Consider the following 22,392-nt stretch of genomic DNA (forward strand, 5'->3'; position numbering starts at 1 on the left):
TTTATTTCATATCCACGCTGAAGAGCATATTATAAAAATATAATTAACCACTTTTTCTTAACTTATTATACCAAGTACTCAAGAATTATATATATATATATATATATATATATATATATATATATATATATATATATATATATATATATATATATATACACACACACACATACATACATATATATACATATATTGAATCAAAAATACCTTTTCCAGCATAGGTGCCTGAGAACCCCATATGATAATATAAGGTAAATAAGGATGAGATGATGCTTATTTACTTTAATCAGAGTGGGAATTAGTGTTTTAAATTAGCTGTCATGCCTTACGTGATGACCTATCTACTTTTGGTATTATCATATGAGGTTCCCAGGCAACCATGCTGGAAAAGGTATTTTTGATTCAAAAGAGAGTTATACATTGTCTTCAAGAGGAACCATACCGGTGCTAAAGAGATGATCATTTAGGAAACTTAGTATTCTCTCCACAGCTAGGGCATCCTGCTGGTGTGCGTTGAAAAGGACAAAATAGAATCAACCAAATTATGAGATTGATTTCAAAGGATAATGGACAAGTTCTCACCACCACATTCATACTACTCACCATAAAAGTGGCATTTCTGCATAAAAAGTCCTATTGCAATGATATGAAATGGTTTGCTAGATAATATCAAGAATATTTTTTAGTCAATGAATGAAGACTAACTTTGCAATTTCCACTGAACAATTTTTATTTTGCACACAAAAATGGAAGGTTCAGTGGAAATTACAAAGTTAAGTCTTCATTCGCTTACAATGAAACCAAGTAACCGCCTGCGACAGGTTTGACTATTTTTTTAAAGCATTCAAAATGCAACATCAGCAGCATGCAGAAATTACAAAGATTGGAACATTAAGGTGCAATATGACCTATGTAGTCAACATAAAAATACTTCAACATACTACAAATATTACTTGGCAAGAAATTGAGAGATAGTTGAAGCTGATACTTAGTGGCCTTCCTCTATAATAAAAGGAAAGCGACACATAAGACTTTGCATTTCCACAAAATATTCCATGGAAACACAAATTCTTATGCATCACTTCCCTTTCATCAAGTAAAATAACTTATTGCACATATTTAAAGTGCTCTAGCACAAAAATATTCCAGGTAGCATCAGGTTCCGTGGCTATCATCATATATAGTAGACCAAAGACACCCATGGATACTAGCAGTTTAGCAATCATGTCCACTGTCACCCAAGTGATATAGCAACTGAATCCCTCATCAGGTGCTCAAAAAGGGACCCCACAAGGGATAGCTGCACATTGAGCACATTGCAAGTGAATGCACTTTCTCAGGTCAAAATACACTTGCGCATATTTGCAATCCGTGAATACAGACTCCTCAAAATCTTCAAGTGGGCAAAGAAGATTTTTATTTCCCACCTTCTAATTTTGAACATATCAATTTTCATATCAAATGGAGCCAAAAACTCCTCAGAAAATACTGCATGCATGCATCACATGGTTGAAGAGAATGTAATGAATATTGGTTGCTATCAATTCTCTAATTGCTGAAATTGGATCATACCACCAAATCGGATATTTGTCGCCCTTCTTGGCGAACTTTTTCATTGTTCATCATCAATTTAATCAACCCAAATGTTTTTTTTTTGTTATTGGCAAGGGTAGAGCTCACCCCACCTTAAGCCTCAAGACAAATACGAAAATCGTGCATCCAGAGGACTCTAACTGTGGACTTCTAATATCCGAATACCGAATATTCACGGGTTGGATTTTATATGAAGATGCTCAACAATATTGCACAAGATGCTGATTGTTGTTTTCAACAATAATTATCAAATTATTATGTGAATTAATTTTTACATTTCTGGGTTATAGCTTACACCAGTTCACATGATGGTGTACGATGTCATTCATCAGGCCATAATGAAAACCAAAAACTATGCAGCAGGAGGATTAGTGGTTATATACGAGGGTCATCCGGAAAGTAGTACCCGTTCGTGCCGCATGAAGTGCTGACGACGCGAGTAGCCGCTGGACGAGGTCAGATAGCTTCAGTGGCTTGTCTGCCTTCTCTGAGCCAAGTTGCGTGACGCTAGCATTGCCTGTGTTGTTTCTGTGATTGTTTACAATGTTTAAAAAAATTGAGAACGCCGCCAGTTGTGAAGTGAGGGCAGTGATTAAATTCCTCAATGCAAGAAACGTTCGCCCATGTGATATTCATCGCCAATTAAAGGAGGTGTATGGAGACAATGTAATGGACGAGTCGTCTGTTCGGCGGTGGTGTCGCAACTTCAACATGGGGAGGGGGAACACACACGACGATGAGCGTTCGGAGAGACCGTCTGTCATTACAGACCAACTGGTGAGCTCAGTTGACGAATTCGTGAGGAACGATCGGCGCGTCACAATTGATGACATCTGTGAGCATTTTCCCAATGTTTCTCGAACAATTGTTCATGAAATTGTTAAACACCATCTGCATTATGCAAAAATTTGTGCAAGATGGGTCCCTCGCGTATCTCAATGAGCTGGCGGCGAAGGACTATGCAGCAGGAATACAGAAACTTGTCACACGTTATGACAAATGCCTTAATTTGCTTGGAGATTATGTTGAGAAGTAGTTTAAAGTATCCTCTTTCAAATAAAATTTTTTATGTTTGTTAATATTTACTTTTGTGTCTTTATTTCACGAACGGGTACTACTTTCCGGATGACCCTCGTATGTGCTTGAGGACTAGAAATAGTATGAAAGTGTGTCAGAAAGAAGTTCTAGTTACGGAGCATGTGGATTGTACTTCCGGTAGCTGAGTATCACTGATGTAAGAAAAAGGAAAGGTTCTTAGGAAAAGGAATAAGCCTTATTAACTGATATCAAATTGTAAAAACATATTCCCTCCAAAAAACCAATCCTCAATAAAAACTCATTTACAATTTGATGGTAAATATTACATCGTTTCCATTATTATGCAAATATTCAATATAAATAGGCATGTTCGATAGAGTGCAATTGGTCTTATAAGGGCAATTTCAAGCATATGGATGGAGCACAAGACAAAAAAATATGTCTGGGCACTGACCTATATAAAGTAAATTAAAAACATTTAGACAGCAATAATAAACTGAGATTTGCCACAGCTGCGTATGCAAACAATCTTGGGTGATGGGTCATGGGTCAACTCAGAAATGTTTGAGAGTCACCTGAAATAATATCCGAGACGGATATTATTTCAGAGAGTCATCTGAAATAATATCCGTCAAGTCACATTATTTTTATCACAACAAATACATTGTCTTTTTTTTCAACATTTTCAGACCAATGAATAAAGAATCCAGAACTATTCATCACTAAACAAATGGATGGGCCTTTCTGGAGCAAAAGTAAACTGGAATTATGGTCCACCACCAGTTGTTAATAATTATCAGAATGTTTTTCCCATGCCTCTTATAAGGGTATTCCTCAATTGTGAAGAGGGGAGAACACTTCCAAACTGTAAATCTTAGGTGCTGACTACAATTCCCCTACACTCTACCAGCAAACAAATACACTAAAACTCTATTCACTATGAAGATGACAATGCATTTCATCATCTATTAAACAAACTAATTCAAGTGATTTGAAAGACACTGGTTCCGTATTGTCTGCATGTACAATGGAATAACATACCACGACCCTTATATCCTTTTCAAATGAAAAAATTGGAAGTAATAACTATAAATCTTAATGCTCAGTAAAACAATGGCAAAGGCTTAGCCATATTACAACACTGGTCCCATTAGATGACCAAAGTTAAGTAACTTTGGGCCCAGACAGTTTGGATATATAGATAGTTGCATTGGTTAATATAATGGATCTAAAAGTCTATGATAGGCAGGTAGCAGGTGGGTTGACACAACCAACTAAGCAATGATGATGATGAGGCAAAATATGAGGACCAACGCTTCCTCGATGACATGGTGGAGAGAGGTGGTGTGACATGGGCATTCGGAAACTGCTCCAACACCTATAAATATTCATTGACCAAAATGACATTGTGTAGGAAAATAAGAGGAATGTCCAAGCTCAAAAATGGTCCACTAATTAATAAAAATTAGCATTACTTTGTAAGTATATCTAAAAAATTGCAGACTTTCCATTTGTGATAACACTCGTAGGAGACAATCAAATGTTTTCCGAATCGTGAATCCAAATCATTACTTTATTGGCTCAAACTACATAGCTTTTATATAGCATTCACAGAGTCTCTATGTGGAGAACACTCTGCGATTAACCAAATTCCGTCAAATTTTTGCATACATGGCATTTTTCTGTTGAGTAACCAGTCACATCAATATTTCTCTTCCAAGTATTTTAAATTTTTTTAGGCATTGCAGCAGCAGTTTAAATACAGTTACATCTTTTACAACTCTTTACAGTTGAATGTATTACAAAAATTTGTATACATACACTTACTAAAAATTTACAACACTGAAATTTTCATGTTTAAAGCTTGAATCACATAAGAGGTTTTTAATTTACAAACACACACACACACACACACATATATATACATATATATATATATATATATATATATATATATATATATATATATATATATATATATATATATATATCGCGGATCGCGGTAGTCCAGTGGATAGAGCGTTGGACTGCTGACCGGAGGGTCCCGGGTTTGATTCCCGGGCAAGGCACTTTGGGCACCTGCAGCTCCACCCAAGCTATGTGATTTTTCTGGTACCAGATCTTTCTGGGAAACCATAACTGGCACAGGGAAAGGAACTGGCCCCCCTACCCTGATGTGTAAATTCCAAATGCCGTCAGGCTTAGTACTGGGTGAACTCTACCATCACCTACTAAACCGACCTTTGGGTTGATTACTATGTTTATCTATATACATATATATGTGTGTGTGTACATACATATTTTTTGTATGCGTCCAGAACATTTCCCTGGAAGTTTATCATGTTTTCTGTTTAATTCTTTACTCCATCACTCTTGAAGTTGTCAAATTATAGAAAATTTAAAGTTGATATTTCTCTATTTTATGTATATATACGTAACATAGAGGGATATCGATTTTAATATTTATGATTTGAAAACTTTAAGAGCAATGGAGTAAAGAAATAAACAAAAAACATGACTTCCAGGAAAATGTATCCATATTAAAAAATATGATCTTAAAAATGTTCAGTACTTTTGCAAATTCATGGAAATGAAAAACTTTCTTTTTTAGCCAAGTGGCAATTTTTCTGAGTAAATTTTTCAACAAATGTTACCACATAATTTGATGAAAATTTACGTCAAACTATCCTTTCATATTGCCCTTGGACTAAAAATTAATGTCATTTTATACAATTTGAGTCTACTTAAGTTCTCCTAATCATCCTGAAACATTCAAACAAAAATTTGCCAATAACAAGTCAACTGTTATAAGATGGCAGCCATACATGTCGAAGGATAACTTTAAAGCAAGGCCTTTGAGAGTGTAGCCACCACAAGTGCCACACCACAGCCTGTCAATCTCAGTCCACACTGAGCTACCTTGAAAGAATTGTTTTTATCCCCCACACATTGTCAACCTTATACCAGTCATCAAGGAATACATTCGGCCTGGCTCAGACATCTTAGAAATTGCCAATTCAAAAAATAATAAGGACAGAGTTCGTCATTACTTTACGCAGTCTTCATCATTATTCATATGCATATCAGTATATTCGGTTGAGCACCATGCATGTACTCAAAAAAAAAAGTTTTTAGAAGTAGTGTTCAGTCTCACTAATACCCTGCAAAAATTAAATACCAGCATGCACCATCATTCCAAGCTAAAAGCCATACCCGTGGACTTCCTTATAAAGAATTACCAAATTTACTCTCACTGGCAATCTCCTTAACCACAATGCCCATATATAGGCATTCACATGCAAAATCAAGGTATGAACATTGTCACTTGTGGGCAGCACTATCACCCCACGCAATCCATGGTTGCAAACATAGATGTTTATGGCAGGCATGCATTTTCATTATTTAAAGTGATAGGTAATAGAAAAATTCTTCAAAATTAGCACCCTCCAATATCATGATTTTTGGTGCTACAAAAGAACACTTTTCAGTCGGGTCAAAAGTCAGTTATCACAATCTGCATTGCAGAAGAACACCATGTTACAATCAGCGATAGTGATTGCTCATGTAAAAAGATCACCTACCCTTCTGCTATGAGGCTAGGCTGAACAGCCATTCATCCACAGACTAAACCTCAAGACTCTTATAAGTATTTACAAAGCCAAAGAAGAGCTTACCAACATTTATCTGACCCATGAGTCAGATAATTGATAAGCACTTCACAACTCCTAGATCCTCGTCTGAAAGATCCTCTCTACCTGTACCACAAAGAGTGAATCCATGATTAAGCATGAATGTATGAACTTCTTGGTTCCATTATATTTTCTCAACCATTTCTAGTATTTTGGCATGATTTCATGAGGTGTAAAACATTAATCTAAAACGAATCAGCAGAAATTTCTCTGGAAATATTCACAATCAAACAAGACTTTTACATAATTTGAACTTAGTGGATTGCTTCAGGAGGAGGAAAGTGGAATCAGTCTATTTCATGTAAATACTGGTTTGAGCAGGTTTTGCACAGTTTCATTGGCTGCTACAAAAGTGACAAATGGCATTCCGTAGTTTCCTTTCAAGTAATTGGAGGAGATGCAAATATGAAATATACGTCATGTCTCCTTGGCTCAAACTGCAGACCAACCACAAAGTTCCACTCCCTCCCAAGCTCCTCCAATCCACTTCAAAGGAAGTATACACATTTGCCTAATCTCTTAATAGTTGACCTTATATTGCAGAACACGTAATTGTATGCATGTCAGTAATAAGAGTTTTAGCGGACAGGCACGCTTCATTAATGAAATCACACACTACCTACTATGAAGTTAAGGGCTAGTCAACAATCCTTGAGAGAAAATTTAAATTCTTCCCTAAGCACAATCATGCCTTCAACCAGCCTGTAGCAGTTCTATCGAGAGTTTAGCACACATTTCCAGACAGAAATTTTGGGCAGAATGGTCATTCTGACCCAATTTTCAACAGAAATGAAGTTTCACTGCAATCCAAAATTTACAAAAAGCAGTGCAGGCACACCAATTCAAATGTGGAGGAAAGACGGTTAAGACTGATTATCCTCCTAGTCCTTTGATTAAATAGATCACTCTTGAATCACATGCATCTTCTCTGCACCCTAACCTATCACTTATTGGAATAAAACAGGAATTTTTTTATTAACTCCATAATATATCAATGCATACTAATTAGTTTAATAATTATATATATATATATATATATAATAATTGCATCCTAAATCAAAATTGACTCATATCTAACACCAAGTGTAAATTTAAGCATGATCTTTACCATTAGTATAACAGTAGCAAATGAGAAACAAATATCTAATCTCAATTACTTGCAAACAAGAACAAAATAATAAATGTCCAAAGAAACATACTTCCCATGAATTCTAAAATTATGGATGTTATAATCAATTTGTACATGAAAAATACAAATAGTTCAATAGCTAAAAATAAATTAAAATACCAATAATTGGTCCCTGCTAGGAGTGAATAATAGATGGTGCAAGTACACATTTGAAAAAACACCTCCAATATACCTGGAGTGACATAGCTATGCTGAACAAAATGGGTGCACGAGCAGCTGTTGAAAGTTAGCAATGGATGTACAGTTTACAGGAATCATGATCATTTTCCATCTACAAGAGAGGAGGGATTGATCACCAGAACCAAAGATAAAGCATTATAATGAAGTGACCCTTGCTTGTGACAAAATGGAAATATATTCTTCTCTGATTCAGATCCAACTCAAATATTGAATAAGTAATGGTCCGACTTCATCAAAAGCCCTAAGCAACAGCTGAGAATCTTTTATTTTTAAAGATGAGAAGACAATTAATAGTATATATATATGTGTGTATATATATATATATATATATATATATATATATATATATAATATATACTATATATTTATATATTATATATATAATATATATATATATATATATATATATATATATATATATATATATATAGTAGTAGTTCTATAACTAAATTATTCAGCTTCAAATGCAAACACACATGAGGAGCAAAAAATACCAAGGGAAGGAAAAGGAAAAGCACTAGGTCTGTTCCAAATTAGGAATAGCTCACCCAAAAAAAAAGGAACACTTAGAATATTCATAATTATTTTTTATTTCATAGTGCAAGATAGAAGAGCTAAATATCAACAGATGGCTGCAGTACCATAAATCTCTTTTAAAATATGCAAATATGAACATTTTTAAGGATGGACTTTTAATTCTATAGAGCACCGTCATAACAGTAAACGCCATTTCATACATCTAACAGTGTCAGTCAAATATAATTCAAACATTCTGGGATACACACAATACAGATTTCATTCTCATGAGCCAAACTCACGCTGTTGAAAATGATAACAAGAGGCTATGTAATTCATCAATAGTTCTAACTGCATCACTTGAAGGGGGTGACTTCAAAATATCAACTTTATACAAAAGTGACCATTGCTTGACTATCTATCACTACAGCCTCAACTTCATCTGTCAAGCTAATCAATACTTCTTCCTGTGGTAGTACATATGGAATCTAAGGCAACTCCTATTCTTTACTTCTTTCCCACACAGCCTGCAGATGAAAGGTCCTGAATCTTCATGAACATCTCTGATATGGATTCTCATGTTGTATTTATTAGCAAAGCTTTTCTCACACATTGGACACTTTATATTTTGTTTTTCATCTCTTAGCCATGAGCTCTGTCTCACTATTGGCCCTGCAAAGACAAAATATAACAGTTAAGTACGCGCTACAGTGATCCCAGTGAAAATACATACATTCATGCCCTACTGGTCCTGCGAAGATAAAAAAATAGAATTTGAGCATATGCTTCAATAATTTCAATTTCAGGAATACAAACACTCATGCCCGAAAAAGAAAATATTTGACGATAGACAAGCAGGACCATGAAATGTGCATAAAAATTAAAACTATACTCAGCAAAGACAAACAATGTTAATAAATAAAAATTAATATCATCCAGATTTATCTTACTTTAGACGTCTACTGCAGTAATGAAGGGTCACATATCTAGCACTAATCACAGCTAAACAAATTTAGGAGACAAGAAAATACACTTTATTACAAACGTCAACAGCAATAACAAATATTTGGAGGACGGCATACCATTGTGCTTTATTTGGTGATATTTGGGAATACAGGTATATAATTTGTACATACACAATGAATTACATGGCAATTAGGTAATTATGAAAATTGAGACAGAGAAACAAACTGGCCTATACCATAGATATCGGAAGACTTATGTTCATGAAAATACTTATTTTTTAAATGTGAAAGTAATTTAACCTCTTATTAAAATAATGTTAGCAATATTTTCAAAATAATATGGAGGATTAAAACTGACAGGTTATTGCTTTCATTTCATAACTCAATTTTAAGAGCATGCTACAAAACGGCCTAGACTGACGAAAACCAGCAACAGGGTGATCATAGGGAACAATTCAATAATGCATACAAACTGGAATTTTCAAAAATTTTTATGCAATATTTGATGCTTGAAATTACTAAGCAGTTTCTTACAGTAATTTCAAAATGTTCTATAAGGATGTTACTGACACTGACCAGGGTATTTTATAACAGCTCACAAAAAATAAAAGAGAAAAATACTAATTGACTGATTCAAATCCTACCTATTTCAGGTTAAACTATCAACATTGACTTTGTTTGCAACTTAATTTATTTGTTTCAAGATTCAAATCAATACACGATTTTAATCCAACAAATATTATTAATACCAAAATTTTCAAGCGAATGCAGTACCAGTCCACCTGAAGCATTTACAGGACATCTTAATCTCCAGAAATTTGAATTAATTGACATAACCAATGGTGCATATATAGATCATAATTAACAATATGCCATGAATTAAAAACTTTGGGTTAAACATAAAGAAGAAAATTATTTCACATTTCAGATTCAATGACTTTCATTGACTTCCACTTCCATTTCTCATCAATACAGCCCATATGTCTATGAGATGCTTATAGAAATTTTGCCTTCAATATTGTTGACTAGTTTCATTCATTTCCCAACTACAAATTTTGGAAGGAATTTGAAAGAAGTAAATTGTGCAAATAACTGTCAAAAATGGCAATTTGTAATATCCAATATCCAAAAGTGCCATTACGTATAGTTGGTTCGTCTTCCAAGCAACAATCAATTAAAAAGTGAAAAAAACGTCACCACATAACTTGATGGAACTCTTTCAATGGCTTAATCAAGCAATCAAATGGAATATTTCAGAGAATTTCCCAGTCAAAAAAAAACAAACACAAGCACGCACACACAAACACACAACAAACAGTGACACGAACAGACTGATTTTCTAAAAATTTCATCCCTACCTCTTGTGATAAGAATAAATATGCGCATTAAGACTATTCTTATTCTTCAAGATGTGCCCACAAAGCATGCACAGAAATGGCCCACAAGATCTCCCGTGAATATTGTGAACATGCTTCTTAAGGCCAGCACGGCAATAGAACACCTTTCCACAATGGGGGCACTGCCATTGATTTCGAATACCACCACCAGCCTGTTCAACACACACAAGACCAGCCTCCACACCTGACATGAGACATGAATTCTTTACACCTGAAAAGCAAAAGTAAGCCATTTGCAGTTAGTGAATACAGTACATTGCATTACACCTAACCCCAAGATTTCTCACAAAGAACTGTTATTTCAATAAATTTTCAGTCTTATTCATGGCACATTATGACATGCATCAAATCACAAACAAGTGGAACATTTGCAGAAAAAAGACCACGTTCAAAAATTGAGCTATGTTAATCGGTATGAAAAAAATGTAAGCATCTCTGCAATAGTTATAATAAATTTGACTCGTTAACATGAATGAGCAGGAGTTGATAATATAAATAAATGTAAGGCAATGATCTTTACACCTAACTGTTAAGTATGTAAAACTAACAACAAATGAAAATTATATCATTCATTAAATAAAGAATGAGATAATTCAAAAAAATGTGTCTGTATATGTATATACGAGGGTCATCCGGAAAGTAGTACCCGTTCGTGCCGCATGAAGTGCTGACGACGCGAGTAGCCGCTGGACGAGGTCAGATAGCTTCAGTGGCTTGTCTGCCTTCTCTGAGCCAAGTTGCGTGACGCTAGCATTGCCTGTGTTGTTTCTGTGATTGTTTACAATGTTTAAAAAAATTGAGAACGCCGCCAGTTGTGAAGTGAGGGCAGTGATTAAATTCCTCAATGCAAGAAACGTTCGCCCATGTGATATTCATCGCCAATTAAAGGAGGTGTATGGAGACAATGTAATGGACGAGTCGTCTGTTCGGCGGTGGTGTCGCAACTTCAACATGGGGAGGGGGAACACACACGACGATGAGCGTTCGGGGAGACCGTCTGTCATTACGGACCAACTGGTGAGCTCAGTTGACGAATTCGTGAGGAACGATCGGCACGTCACAATTGATGACATCTGTGAGCATTTTCCCAATGTTTCTCGAACAATTGTTCATGAAATTGTTAAACACCATCTGCATTATGCAAAAATTTGTGCAAGATGGGTCCCTCGCGTATCTCAATGAGCTGGCGGCGAAGGACTATGCAGCAGGAATACAGAAACTTGTCACACGTTATGACAAATGCCTTAATTTGCTTGGAGATTATGTTGAGAAGTAGTTTAAAGTATCCTCTTTCAAATAAAATTTTTTATGTTTGTTAATATTTACTTTTGTGTCTTTATTTCACGAACGGGTACTACTTTCCGGATGACCCTCGTACGTATATATATATACCCACATACACACATACATACATATACACATGCATATATATATAAATATATATATATATATATATATATATATATATATATACATATATATATACATATATATATACATATATATATATATATATATATATATATATATATATATATATATATATATATACATATATATATAATATATATATATATATATATATATATATATATATATATATATATATATATACATATATATATACATATATATATATATATACATATATATAATATATATATATATATATCAAAAATGCAAATAATAATCAGCAAAACAAACATTCTAATTAACATTAAAAGACATGATTACCAGGGTTCCACTTGATGGAAGTGTTTATATTACCTGCTTAATCTGCTTTGCTCTATCCTTTATTCTACACAAGCTATTTTTATCTTGAAGCAATGCATCCAAAAACATTATTATCCATCAAGTTCTCTCAGGAAAATCAAGAAGTGAACTGCCACATTTTTCAAGCGCACACTATCTCCAGCCACAAACACTCAGATGAAGATGAAATAACACACGCACAAACAAATATTTCAGGGAGAATAGCAGAGGCCCCGCAGGGCAGATCCAATACTTGTAGTAACAGTGAATTGTTAGGATACAATATGAACAAAAGGAGTAAGCATGAAAACTGCAGTGACTGATATTTTCTTCTTTCAATCAAGTCTCTTCATCCGACTCTTCAAGCATGAATTGTATCAATGCCCTCTGCTTCACAACGTATCACCTCTGAGATTGAGCACTGAAACCCATGAGTATTACCTTGATAAAGGTAATTACCTCGGTAAAGGAAAACTGAATATTTAACACCCATTAACGACAGCAGGATGATTAAAATATTACATGGCACAGTTACAAAAAAGCAAAAGAGTGGTGATTGCTGTCAAACAATCAATCCCAAAGAAAATATTACTATAAAATTCTTTCCGAAATTTTTGACGGGATAAAAATTATGTGTTATTTATATTCCCAGACAGTTAAGGATTTAAGAACAATAAATTTATTTTAAATTCATCAATGTCATAATGATTTTAATATACAAAATGCCAGTAGAAAATACTTGATGACATTCACATGGGTTGAAATATGTTCAAGATTCTCCTTGTTTCAAATTTATGGCTTGCAAGGAAAGGAAAAATGTGGAAAGTTGGGACTAAATAATAACTGCAAACAGCTTAACTTTATCCTTTAATTCGTGCACTACATAATTTTACACTCCTTACATTGGTTTCTCCTAGTGGATAAATAAAAATATATTTACATTGATAAAGAATGTACATTGACACGACTTACAATACATTTTTTTCAGTCTTGAAATGTATTATCCCAACCTAAAATATATGATAAAATATACATACAATTTTACATGCACACACAGTAAAAACCTTTCAAAATATTATTCCAGTGACCAGCTGCCAAAAACTTGGGATGGGATAATGTTGGGATGGGTCAATTAAGGTTGTTATTCTCAAGTCTCACCAACAAATAGAGACAGAATTGGACACATGAACATTTCCTTTCTTTGTTAGAGTAATAGCCAACTAGAAACTATTACCTAGCCATCTAGAACCTACATGGCTTGTCATACGAAATGACGGACAAGCACTTCTAATTACAATAGATTAGAGCAATTCTCCTGTGAATGCAGCACATGATTTTTTTACACATGCATCTTCACAAATTATTGATATGCCTTAATGCTGCAGACAGCTGCAGCTGAAATAAAACACATATAATTTGTGCCTGAAATATTCCCTTAGGTGTGCGCAACAAGTTTTGAAGTGAGCATGGAATATTTCAGCTCATCCCCAAATTGCCTATAGCAGTCATCTACTTCAATCGGTTCAATTGATCAAAGTGTAACAGAACCTAGCACCATGAACACTTCTCATTTTGAGCCCATATGGAGAAAAAATCACTCATACTTCCGCATGACTTTACAGTGTCCAAGTCACAAGATTCAACAAATGATCATCTCGTCAAATGCATTATTAATGGCTTGCACAAAGAAGAATGACATCTATGTATTCCACAATGCTTAAGCAATTCTACATTATTTGCAATCCCAACCAGGTAACATTTAAAACCCTAACAAAGAAGAACACTGAATAATGATTGCGCCTTCAATGAGGACAAAGCACTCTAAAACTGAATTAATAGCCTACTGGGAAGACACCATGGAAGGTAGCCATTTTGGCAAATAACATGGAATAAAATCTAGAACATCTGTCATAGGGTCATTATGGTTGAAAATAAAACAGGAAAGACACTTATCTCTAATTAAGTCTTACTATTTTAAAAAACACACAACAAGTTTATATTTCCTCTATTGACAACTAACACATCTTAAGAGCTTCAAGACTCAATATGAAAGAAATCTTGTCCATGCATCATTCCCTGTTTTAGTCTTAGGCGCTAATGTTTTTAGCAGAAAGGGAGATTTAGCATGCCCTCAAAAAGCAGAAGAGCTCTACATAAATGCACAGAGGCATTGAAGAGAATTGCATCAGTCTGAGGGCTGACATGAAAGAACTTTCTGAAGAGAAAGAATAGTCATCCCTCAAAGAGGAATCAATTCCTAAACCACTTCTGAAATTCATCACTGGTTTCAGGTGAAGAGATGAGTAAAGTCAAACAGAACTCCATCCACCCTCGATGGTGACAATGTAGTGAGCTGTAATAATAGGCGATCATCTCTGATGACAAAGGATACTGCTCCAAAAATAACAAAAATTGCATTTAAAGGTTATGCAATGGCACTTTCACTTGCAATTATATTAAAATGACAAAATGTATCACATTGAACAACCAACTCTCACATGTAAGATAACACTTGAAGCCAATTTAGATGATTCGACCACGTTAAAGTGGGCATTTGCATTTTGTAAAATAGGAGAAAAATAAGAAAGAGTGAGACACTTAGAGAAAAGACTGGCAAAAAGGCATTAGACTCCATGAAAACTACATCCTTCTGTTATGAGCAGTAAGTGAAAGCACTAGCCAAAAGAAAAAAGAAACAATTGCACATGTAACTTGTACAGCAGTCAATTCAATCAATGACAAGCATGGAACAAGCTCACAATCTCATATCACTGCATGGCTTCCCCCCTCCCTAAAATGTTTCCTTCCCACTTCTACTCATGGACCAACCAATACACTACACAGGGAACTGCACCTGAGCTCTCTCTCCCAGTGGGGACAAAATATTTGAAGGGGATGGGAGCAGCAGTGTCTTGAGTTTAAGGCGCTCTGACTGCAGAGGTCATGCATGTCCACAACAGTGGGTCACCCAGCAAGCAACCAACATTCAACAGGGTCAATTAATATGCAGAACAAACAGGGAGTGGAGCAGAACAAACAAGAAAGCAAATGGGCAGCAACTTATCCCAAACGTGGAATACAACTGTGCCAAGAGGGAACGGCACAAAGTTTTACTGTATGTACATATATGTATGCATGTATATATTTACATTCACACACACACCCACACACAGATGCTATTTGATCATAAAATAACAACAGTAGGAAACAATATGAAACCAGTCATAATAATATTTATATGCTGTGGCAGGTCAATGTCAATAGCTTAACATTTCCATGAAATGCAGTTAGGTAACGGATGAGCTTGGGCATATATATAGAAATTTCACTCCTTTCCATTTGAGGGAATAATAATTCTATGAGGTCAGGATATTTATGTTTAATTTTACCTACAAATTAAGATCTTGGGATGAATAGAGGAAAACTTCAAAGCAAAATAAAGCCCATCACATATTGTGCGAAACAACTTGTGCCAGCAGATCACAGTGAATAGCTTTGAAATAATGACCAAAATATCTCTGACAGGAAAATTAGGATCATCACAAATATATATATGTATATTTTATCACAATATATAATAAGTTAATCAGGGCTCCTAGCATATGCAGTGCTTGCCACACCTATTTATATTTACCATCTATAACAGCATAAGAATCTTCATTTTGCCATCATGAAATTCTTCCAGAACATTAGCATCATTTTAAATGCACAAGTGTACATACATTTCAGTCAGCATTGCAGATCGAGCAATAAAATGGCTCTCAGTTGCATTGGAGGATGGATGGACTATTTTCACTTTAATATGGTTCATATAATAATGGATTTATAAAAATAATTTAAATCAAATCACAGGGTCGTGATCAGATGCAAGTTTCCTTTGCCTATGCTGAAAGCCACCGTAGGAATATGTTTAAGCAATTGAAATGAGGAAAAGAACAACATTTACAACACCAACATCACCAGTTAAAATTCAAAGAGCACTAATCATCTACGGGCATGTTACAGATAGCTAATTTAAATATGCGATGGCTATTGAAAAAGATTAAAGATAGCATGAAATATCTTCCATTCAGACACTCAAAGAGTTCATAACCAGCAAAGAGAACAGCATTCAGTCAGTATCTGATGTAGTAGCAACATGAAATCATTGGCTTGCAAACGATTCAACCAAATGAAGACTCGCAACATTAAGCATGTGTATATCTTGATTAACGTGGCCAGCTTATGACAGACCTCGTACCTTGCAACATGGTGGCATACAGCAGCACTATAGTGATGTTTACCCCCACCCCAGTCCCTCCCGAACCCCCCCTGAGATTGTTTCCCCCATACTCCTGAAAGATTTGAACTAATTCTGAGTGACCCGCATAAAAGCACATTGTTCACCACATCTGCTCAGTATCAATAGAATGCCCGTGTCAAGGTGCCCCCCATTTCCTTCCGCTACATTTCTCAAAATATATACAGAAACTTTAAAATGAAGGATTGATGAGGGTTTGTTTCATCAGGCACTAGGTTGACGTCATTCAAGCCTCACGGTCATAGGACTTATCAAAAAGTGTAAAATATTTACAAATACGTTTGAAAATTATATCTTTAGATTACTTTTATCAAATAGATTCACATTTTTCTCTACATACCCACAAAAATTTACAAGTATTGAGAAGTGTATATAATTCAAGATCAGGATAGTTGAGCCAAGACGACGTGGAACTTCATTTTATTTATTTATTTTTTTTTAAATGTTCCCTCAAGTGATCAGATACCGTTTTACTGTTGCCCATGGCATGAGTTTCCAAATATTCCATAATCATTAGGTGTCATAAATGTTTAAAACAGCAAAAAAGAATCTAATAATACTAATTAAGCATTAATGTCCAAAGATATAATAATAAAACCATAAGTTACAAAATGAAAAACGAGAAAGGCTATCCTCTCTCGGCCCACTTCTTCAAGAACCCTGACAAATGGACAACAACACATGCTCATCTCTTTTCACTTAAATACAGTAGACATTATATACTTCTCAGAATACTGTGTACCAGGCAGGACTTCAGTAGGCCTTTATTTCATGACAGCTGAATCGCTACTAAGACTCATTATCACAATTTATCCATAGTTACTCAAAACTTTGAACATCTTTAATCCTAATTGTACCCTTCCAACAATAAACTGTAAAGCCTTCTACACATTTTTCAAGTGCAAAGCTTTAGATGAAACAACTTTATAAAAGGCAGTACCTAAGCAATTGATAGCTACATTAATGGACTTAAATTCCTGTTCACAATCACTGAAAAAATGGAAGACCAAAACTAGCCCACCACAATTACTTCAGTACATCTATTGGTGTCATTAAGAATCACATGAAAATTTAATTCTAAATGATCTATTCATTTATCTACCTTGCAATGTGCTTATTCAAAAATTACTTGTAATGATTCAACATTAAATTTTTCACATGAGACCACTTAAAACTTTTATCTACAATAAGGTATGTTAATTGGCTTCCATCGACAAGCTGACGACATGGAAAGCATTACAGAAAAAGTTAGAAGATTTCTTAAAATGCAAAGTGAAAATCCTAAACTAATCAAATCTCCGCAACATCATTTGGTCTAGCTTCCATCCCCCTGATTGGCCTCTTTCTTTTTCTTGTGATACAGATACACATGCACACGCAGGCTGTTCTTGTTCTTAGACTGTCGGCCGCAGATGGAGCAGTTGAATGGACCACGGTCATCCCCATGCTCGTTTTTCATGTGCACTTGGAGGTTTGTCTTGCTTACAAAGACTCGGGGGCAGAGTGAACACTTGAGGGAAACTTGCCGATCGGCTGCCCAGTACACCAGGTGTTTAGTGTCAACTGCGGAGTGAAAACAAGGCATGTTAAAATTACATTTGCTTCAGCAAAGAAAAAAGCTTCATAAGTGGAACTTAAGAATTAATTCAACATGCCAAAATATACTAGTTTATTCCAATTTAGTGGGCATACTCATACTTTCTGAAAAGTTTTGCCAATGAGACTGAATGAAATTAACTAATTAAGGTAACATAATATGGTGGGTGAATAAATTTGAAAGGCAATCGTTATGTGGATATATATATATATATATATATATATATATATATATATATATATATATATATATATATATATATATATCACAAAATGATGTGCAGCCTCAGAGGAGCATAAGTTTCCATCAAAATGTTAAATTCCACCATTGCACCTGGGCAGAAGCTTCCCAATTCAAAATATTTCATTATTCAATATATGGTAAATAAATTAATGGGCCTCAAACTGACCTGTTCAACTTTTTCTAGTACAATCAATAGATCCAAAGATGTTGACAGTGAAATTTGCACAAGATTAATTTTTTTCTATTTCCTCAGACTACTTCTTTTCTCAGATGAGTATTTTTAATGCTAAATATTACAGTACTGGATAGCTGCAACATACTGTAATAAGAAGTACAGTAATTCCAAGTATTTCCTCAACATATTTCCGTGCTAACTGACACCAATTGACAATACTTAGGAAATAAATTAAATTCACATTACATACTGTATAAAAGTTTTATTGAATCCTTCCAGTCACTCCATTACATGCATTATATAAAATACTCTGCATTTACAAGTCAAACGCACACCACTTCAAATAAATACATTAACTTGTCTTTCACATTCATGCAAAATAGATCATATCTACAAATTAAAACATCAACATTTGAAACTTCATTAAATAATATCAGTGGTTGCACATAGGAAATCTTTAACTTAAATCTCAGGTTCAGACATGTCCATCCAACACCAACTCTTAGGATCGGTGATATGAATACATGTGTACACGAAGACTGTTCAAATTTTTTGACTTTCGACCGCAGCATGTGCACCTAAATGGACCCCGATGGTTGCCATGTACATTCTGGATATGCACCTGCAGGTTATAGCGATTCACGAAGCTGCGGTCACACTGATGGCATTTGTATTTCAAGTGTTGGACAGCTTCATCCGAGCATTTATGCCCCAAGGGATGACAGGTAGAATCTGCAGAAGGCCACCCACATTGTGTGTGTTGCCCAAGCAACAGAATGGAGAAGGCTGTTTATTACTGGTCCAAATTCAAAGGCAACAAGAATAGTATGTACAGTGAAAACTCCCCTTATGGTCACCTCACACTTTCTGAGTACTTAATTATCTCTTTACTACCACAAAAATAACACTTGCTCTACCCCAGCCACTAATTGCTACCTATCTTTATCTAACCATCCACAAATAGTTACCAATATTCAACACTTTTATTCCAAACATAACCAAATGTCAAGACATTATTCCAAGTCACATCTAAAATAAATGAGCAATGAGGTTTTCCCACAGCACATCACTTAAGTCATCAAAGCAGGTCTTATTTCAGATTACAATCATTGATACCCAAGACTCTTCATTGCATCCACTCGGGATGTGTGTATGGCTTATATCAGCTAATTGATGAGGAAAAAATTAGAAATGATAAGGGATTTAATATATTTCTGCATACTATCATCTACCAAATAAATTCAAATGTTTCCTTCTTATAATATTAAATTTGTTCAATAGTATGTACATCAACTTGAAGGCTGTGTTCTTAATAACAAAGTTAATCAGGAAATCAACTATTTCCAACTGTAGGCTTATCATGTTTCAATTGTGGTTGAAATATTCCTTCATGATCGTAGCTATCTTTCCACATCATGCTTATTACAATGTGTCCCCAAACATAGTTAACAGTTGTTTTAGCACAAAAATAATATTATCGCCAGCAAGAATGCTTTACAACAGTAAATTTTCCAGGCCCAGGCTCAATTTTAAGCTTACATCAGGCTGTAGAGCTCAAAGGCACAGAGACCAGCATTGATTAAGATTTTGTGAATACACAACAAATAGAATGCAATAATCAAAGAAAATGGACTTAGGGAAAAAACTGAAAATGTGGTCATTCCCTAAAAAAACCCCTCTCTTCAACTGTTTTATGGAATGTGGATGATAAACTCAAAAAAAAAATTTCTCCTGACAATAAAACTGGGAAGGAAAAATTAATATTTAAATTATATTTTGAAAGAATTTGCTTAAGAGACGATTTTAAATCATGTACTGCTAATGCCAACTTGGGTGATGAAAATGATGCATTTAATTTGCAAATTCACTTTCAGCAACCTTATAAATACTCAAGTACATCCAAAATTAAAACAATATGTACGAATCAAATATCATTTTATATTTGCCATGCATTCAACACAGGGACCATTTTTACAGGTGCCCTAAATGCAAAAATACATTTTTCAAACTAAATGACTCTATTTATGATAAATCTACTAATGCTGATAATAATTTGCACAACTTAGGGACCTTCAATAAAGAAACTTGCTTGATGGCTTGCTTAACATTTATCTAAAGAGCAAAATATCCATTTCCAGGCTGATGCCACCAGCTTAAATGCAGGTATATGAGAGTGATTACATCCAGAATATCAGCAGATAAGAGGCATACTTGCCATATGTGACTAAATCAGCTGAAAATTCACTATAAGTCAAAGACAACTTCAGTTTTCCAAAATTCATTTCATGCCAGATTCTCATACTCAGAAAGATGTTTCCACCTTATCGTCATAGGTTTCCAGCTTTTTGTCAAAGAGAATGCACCAATGAATAAACCCATTTGAATAAACGTTTCCAAATAAATACTTAAAATTCATAGCACAACCAAGAGAACACTGCAGTGCAAAGTCTTCCACTCATTGCTTTCACCTTAACATTTCCCTAGGTGCCATTAACCTAATCCATAAAATAAATCCTTAATGTGGAATTAATAAGAAGGAATATGATCATTTAAATGCAGCATTGCCATACAACACCACAAAGAATATAAGCAAAGGGCAATATAAAATGTGTGTCATGGATATTATGAGTAACATAATGCTAAATTCACCTTGGCGTTACAGGATTATTTGCCTTACTTCAATGGGTATAATGATGCACCTATTCCATTGATTCAACTGGAGTCACACTTTGTTGCATACATGATTAAACTTGGTCAAAATGCAAACACTTTCAAATGCCCTTTGGCAAAGTTTTCTAAAAATAAAGAGAGCTTTGATTGGGAGTAAATTTCAAATTAATGTTTGAGAGATTAGCTTTGTGAACAGATGGACAGGAGATGCACCTGCTTGTAATAAATTTACTGCTAAAATAAGGAATATATCATTACAAAGGAATTATTAAATTGCAAATGGGTAATTTGGATAGCAGGATGCTCATTCAAGGCAACCAAATGGAATACCTTTTATGAGCAGTCATGATCACTCACTGACAATTTTCGAGGGATTGTAGGATCAAATAATACTCTCCATAATTAATTCATGGTTGTACTATGTGCGTTTATTTAAGTGTTTATTTCAACACCAAATAACAACCTCAGCAGTAAGAGCATGTAAAATCCACAGACCATTACCCTGTCAAGTAGCAGGGAGATGCATACATGAGACATCCTTGACAATATCCCTAATTAAATATCACAAACACCCAACAGACCATAGCAGCCAGCACCTTGCTTTACGCCTTGTGTTTCAGGTGCGTTACCCTGCCCATGCAGCACATAAGTGAGCACTCCCATTGCAACATCCTCTTCACACTGGAGGCACGACTGTCCCACGGTTACGGTTGAGAGCGGTCCCAAGAGTCAATTAACAAATTCAGATCCTCCCTCCTTTCTCCATCTTACTTTTGCCGAGAGCTGATGCATGGATTACACCAAAGAGGGAATAATGCAAAGGGGTATCAAACTTGAGCCTGACACTCGGAGATGAATATGAAATTCATTTCAGACTTCACCATGTAATGCGTTCTTTGAATCCAACGGTAACTACTCCAAAGAGTGCATAAGATAAGTGAAATAATGGCTACTTCTGAACTTTCATTGTTGATATCAAACTGATTTTGCTAATGTGAGATTTCCACAAAGAATGCCCATACCCATTGGCAAAATTCTTTGTGACAACAAACCTGATTATTCAATGTTTCATTGTTTATGAAGTGCAA

General features: G+C 34.9%; 1 protein-coding gene across 1 annotated transcript in view; it reads right to left on the reverse strand.

Annotated features, from left to right (window-relative positions):
- Positions 1–16,644: 16,644 nt before the first annotated feature.
- Positions 16,645–22,392, reverse strand: part of LOC139698488 (transcription activator GAGA-like) — a 77,316-nt gene continuing 71,568 nt past the window's right edge. The window contains exon 5 of the mRNA XM_071597367.1: positions 16,645–18,182. Coding sequence (XP_071453468.1) covers positions 17,935–18,182 — 248 coding nt within the window. The 3' untranslated portion in view covers positions 16,645–17,934. The remainder of the gene's footprint in view (positions 18,183–22,392) is intronic.

This window comes from Hetaerina americana, unplaced genomic scaffold, assembly GCF_022747635.1.
Source record: "Hetaerina americana unplaced genomic scaffold, ioHetAmer1.1.p SCAF_87, whole genome shotgun sequence".
Classification (NCBI taxonomy): Eukaryota; Metazoa; Arthropoda; class Insecta; order Odonata; family Calopterygidae; genus Hetaerina; species Hetaerina americana.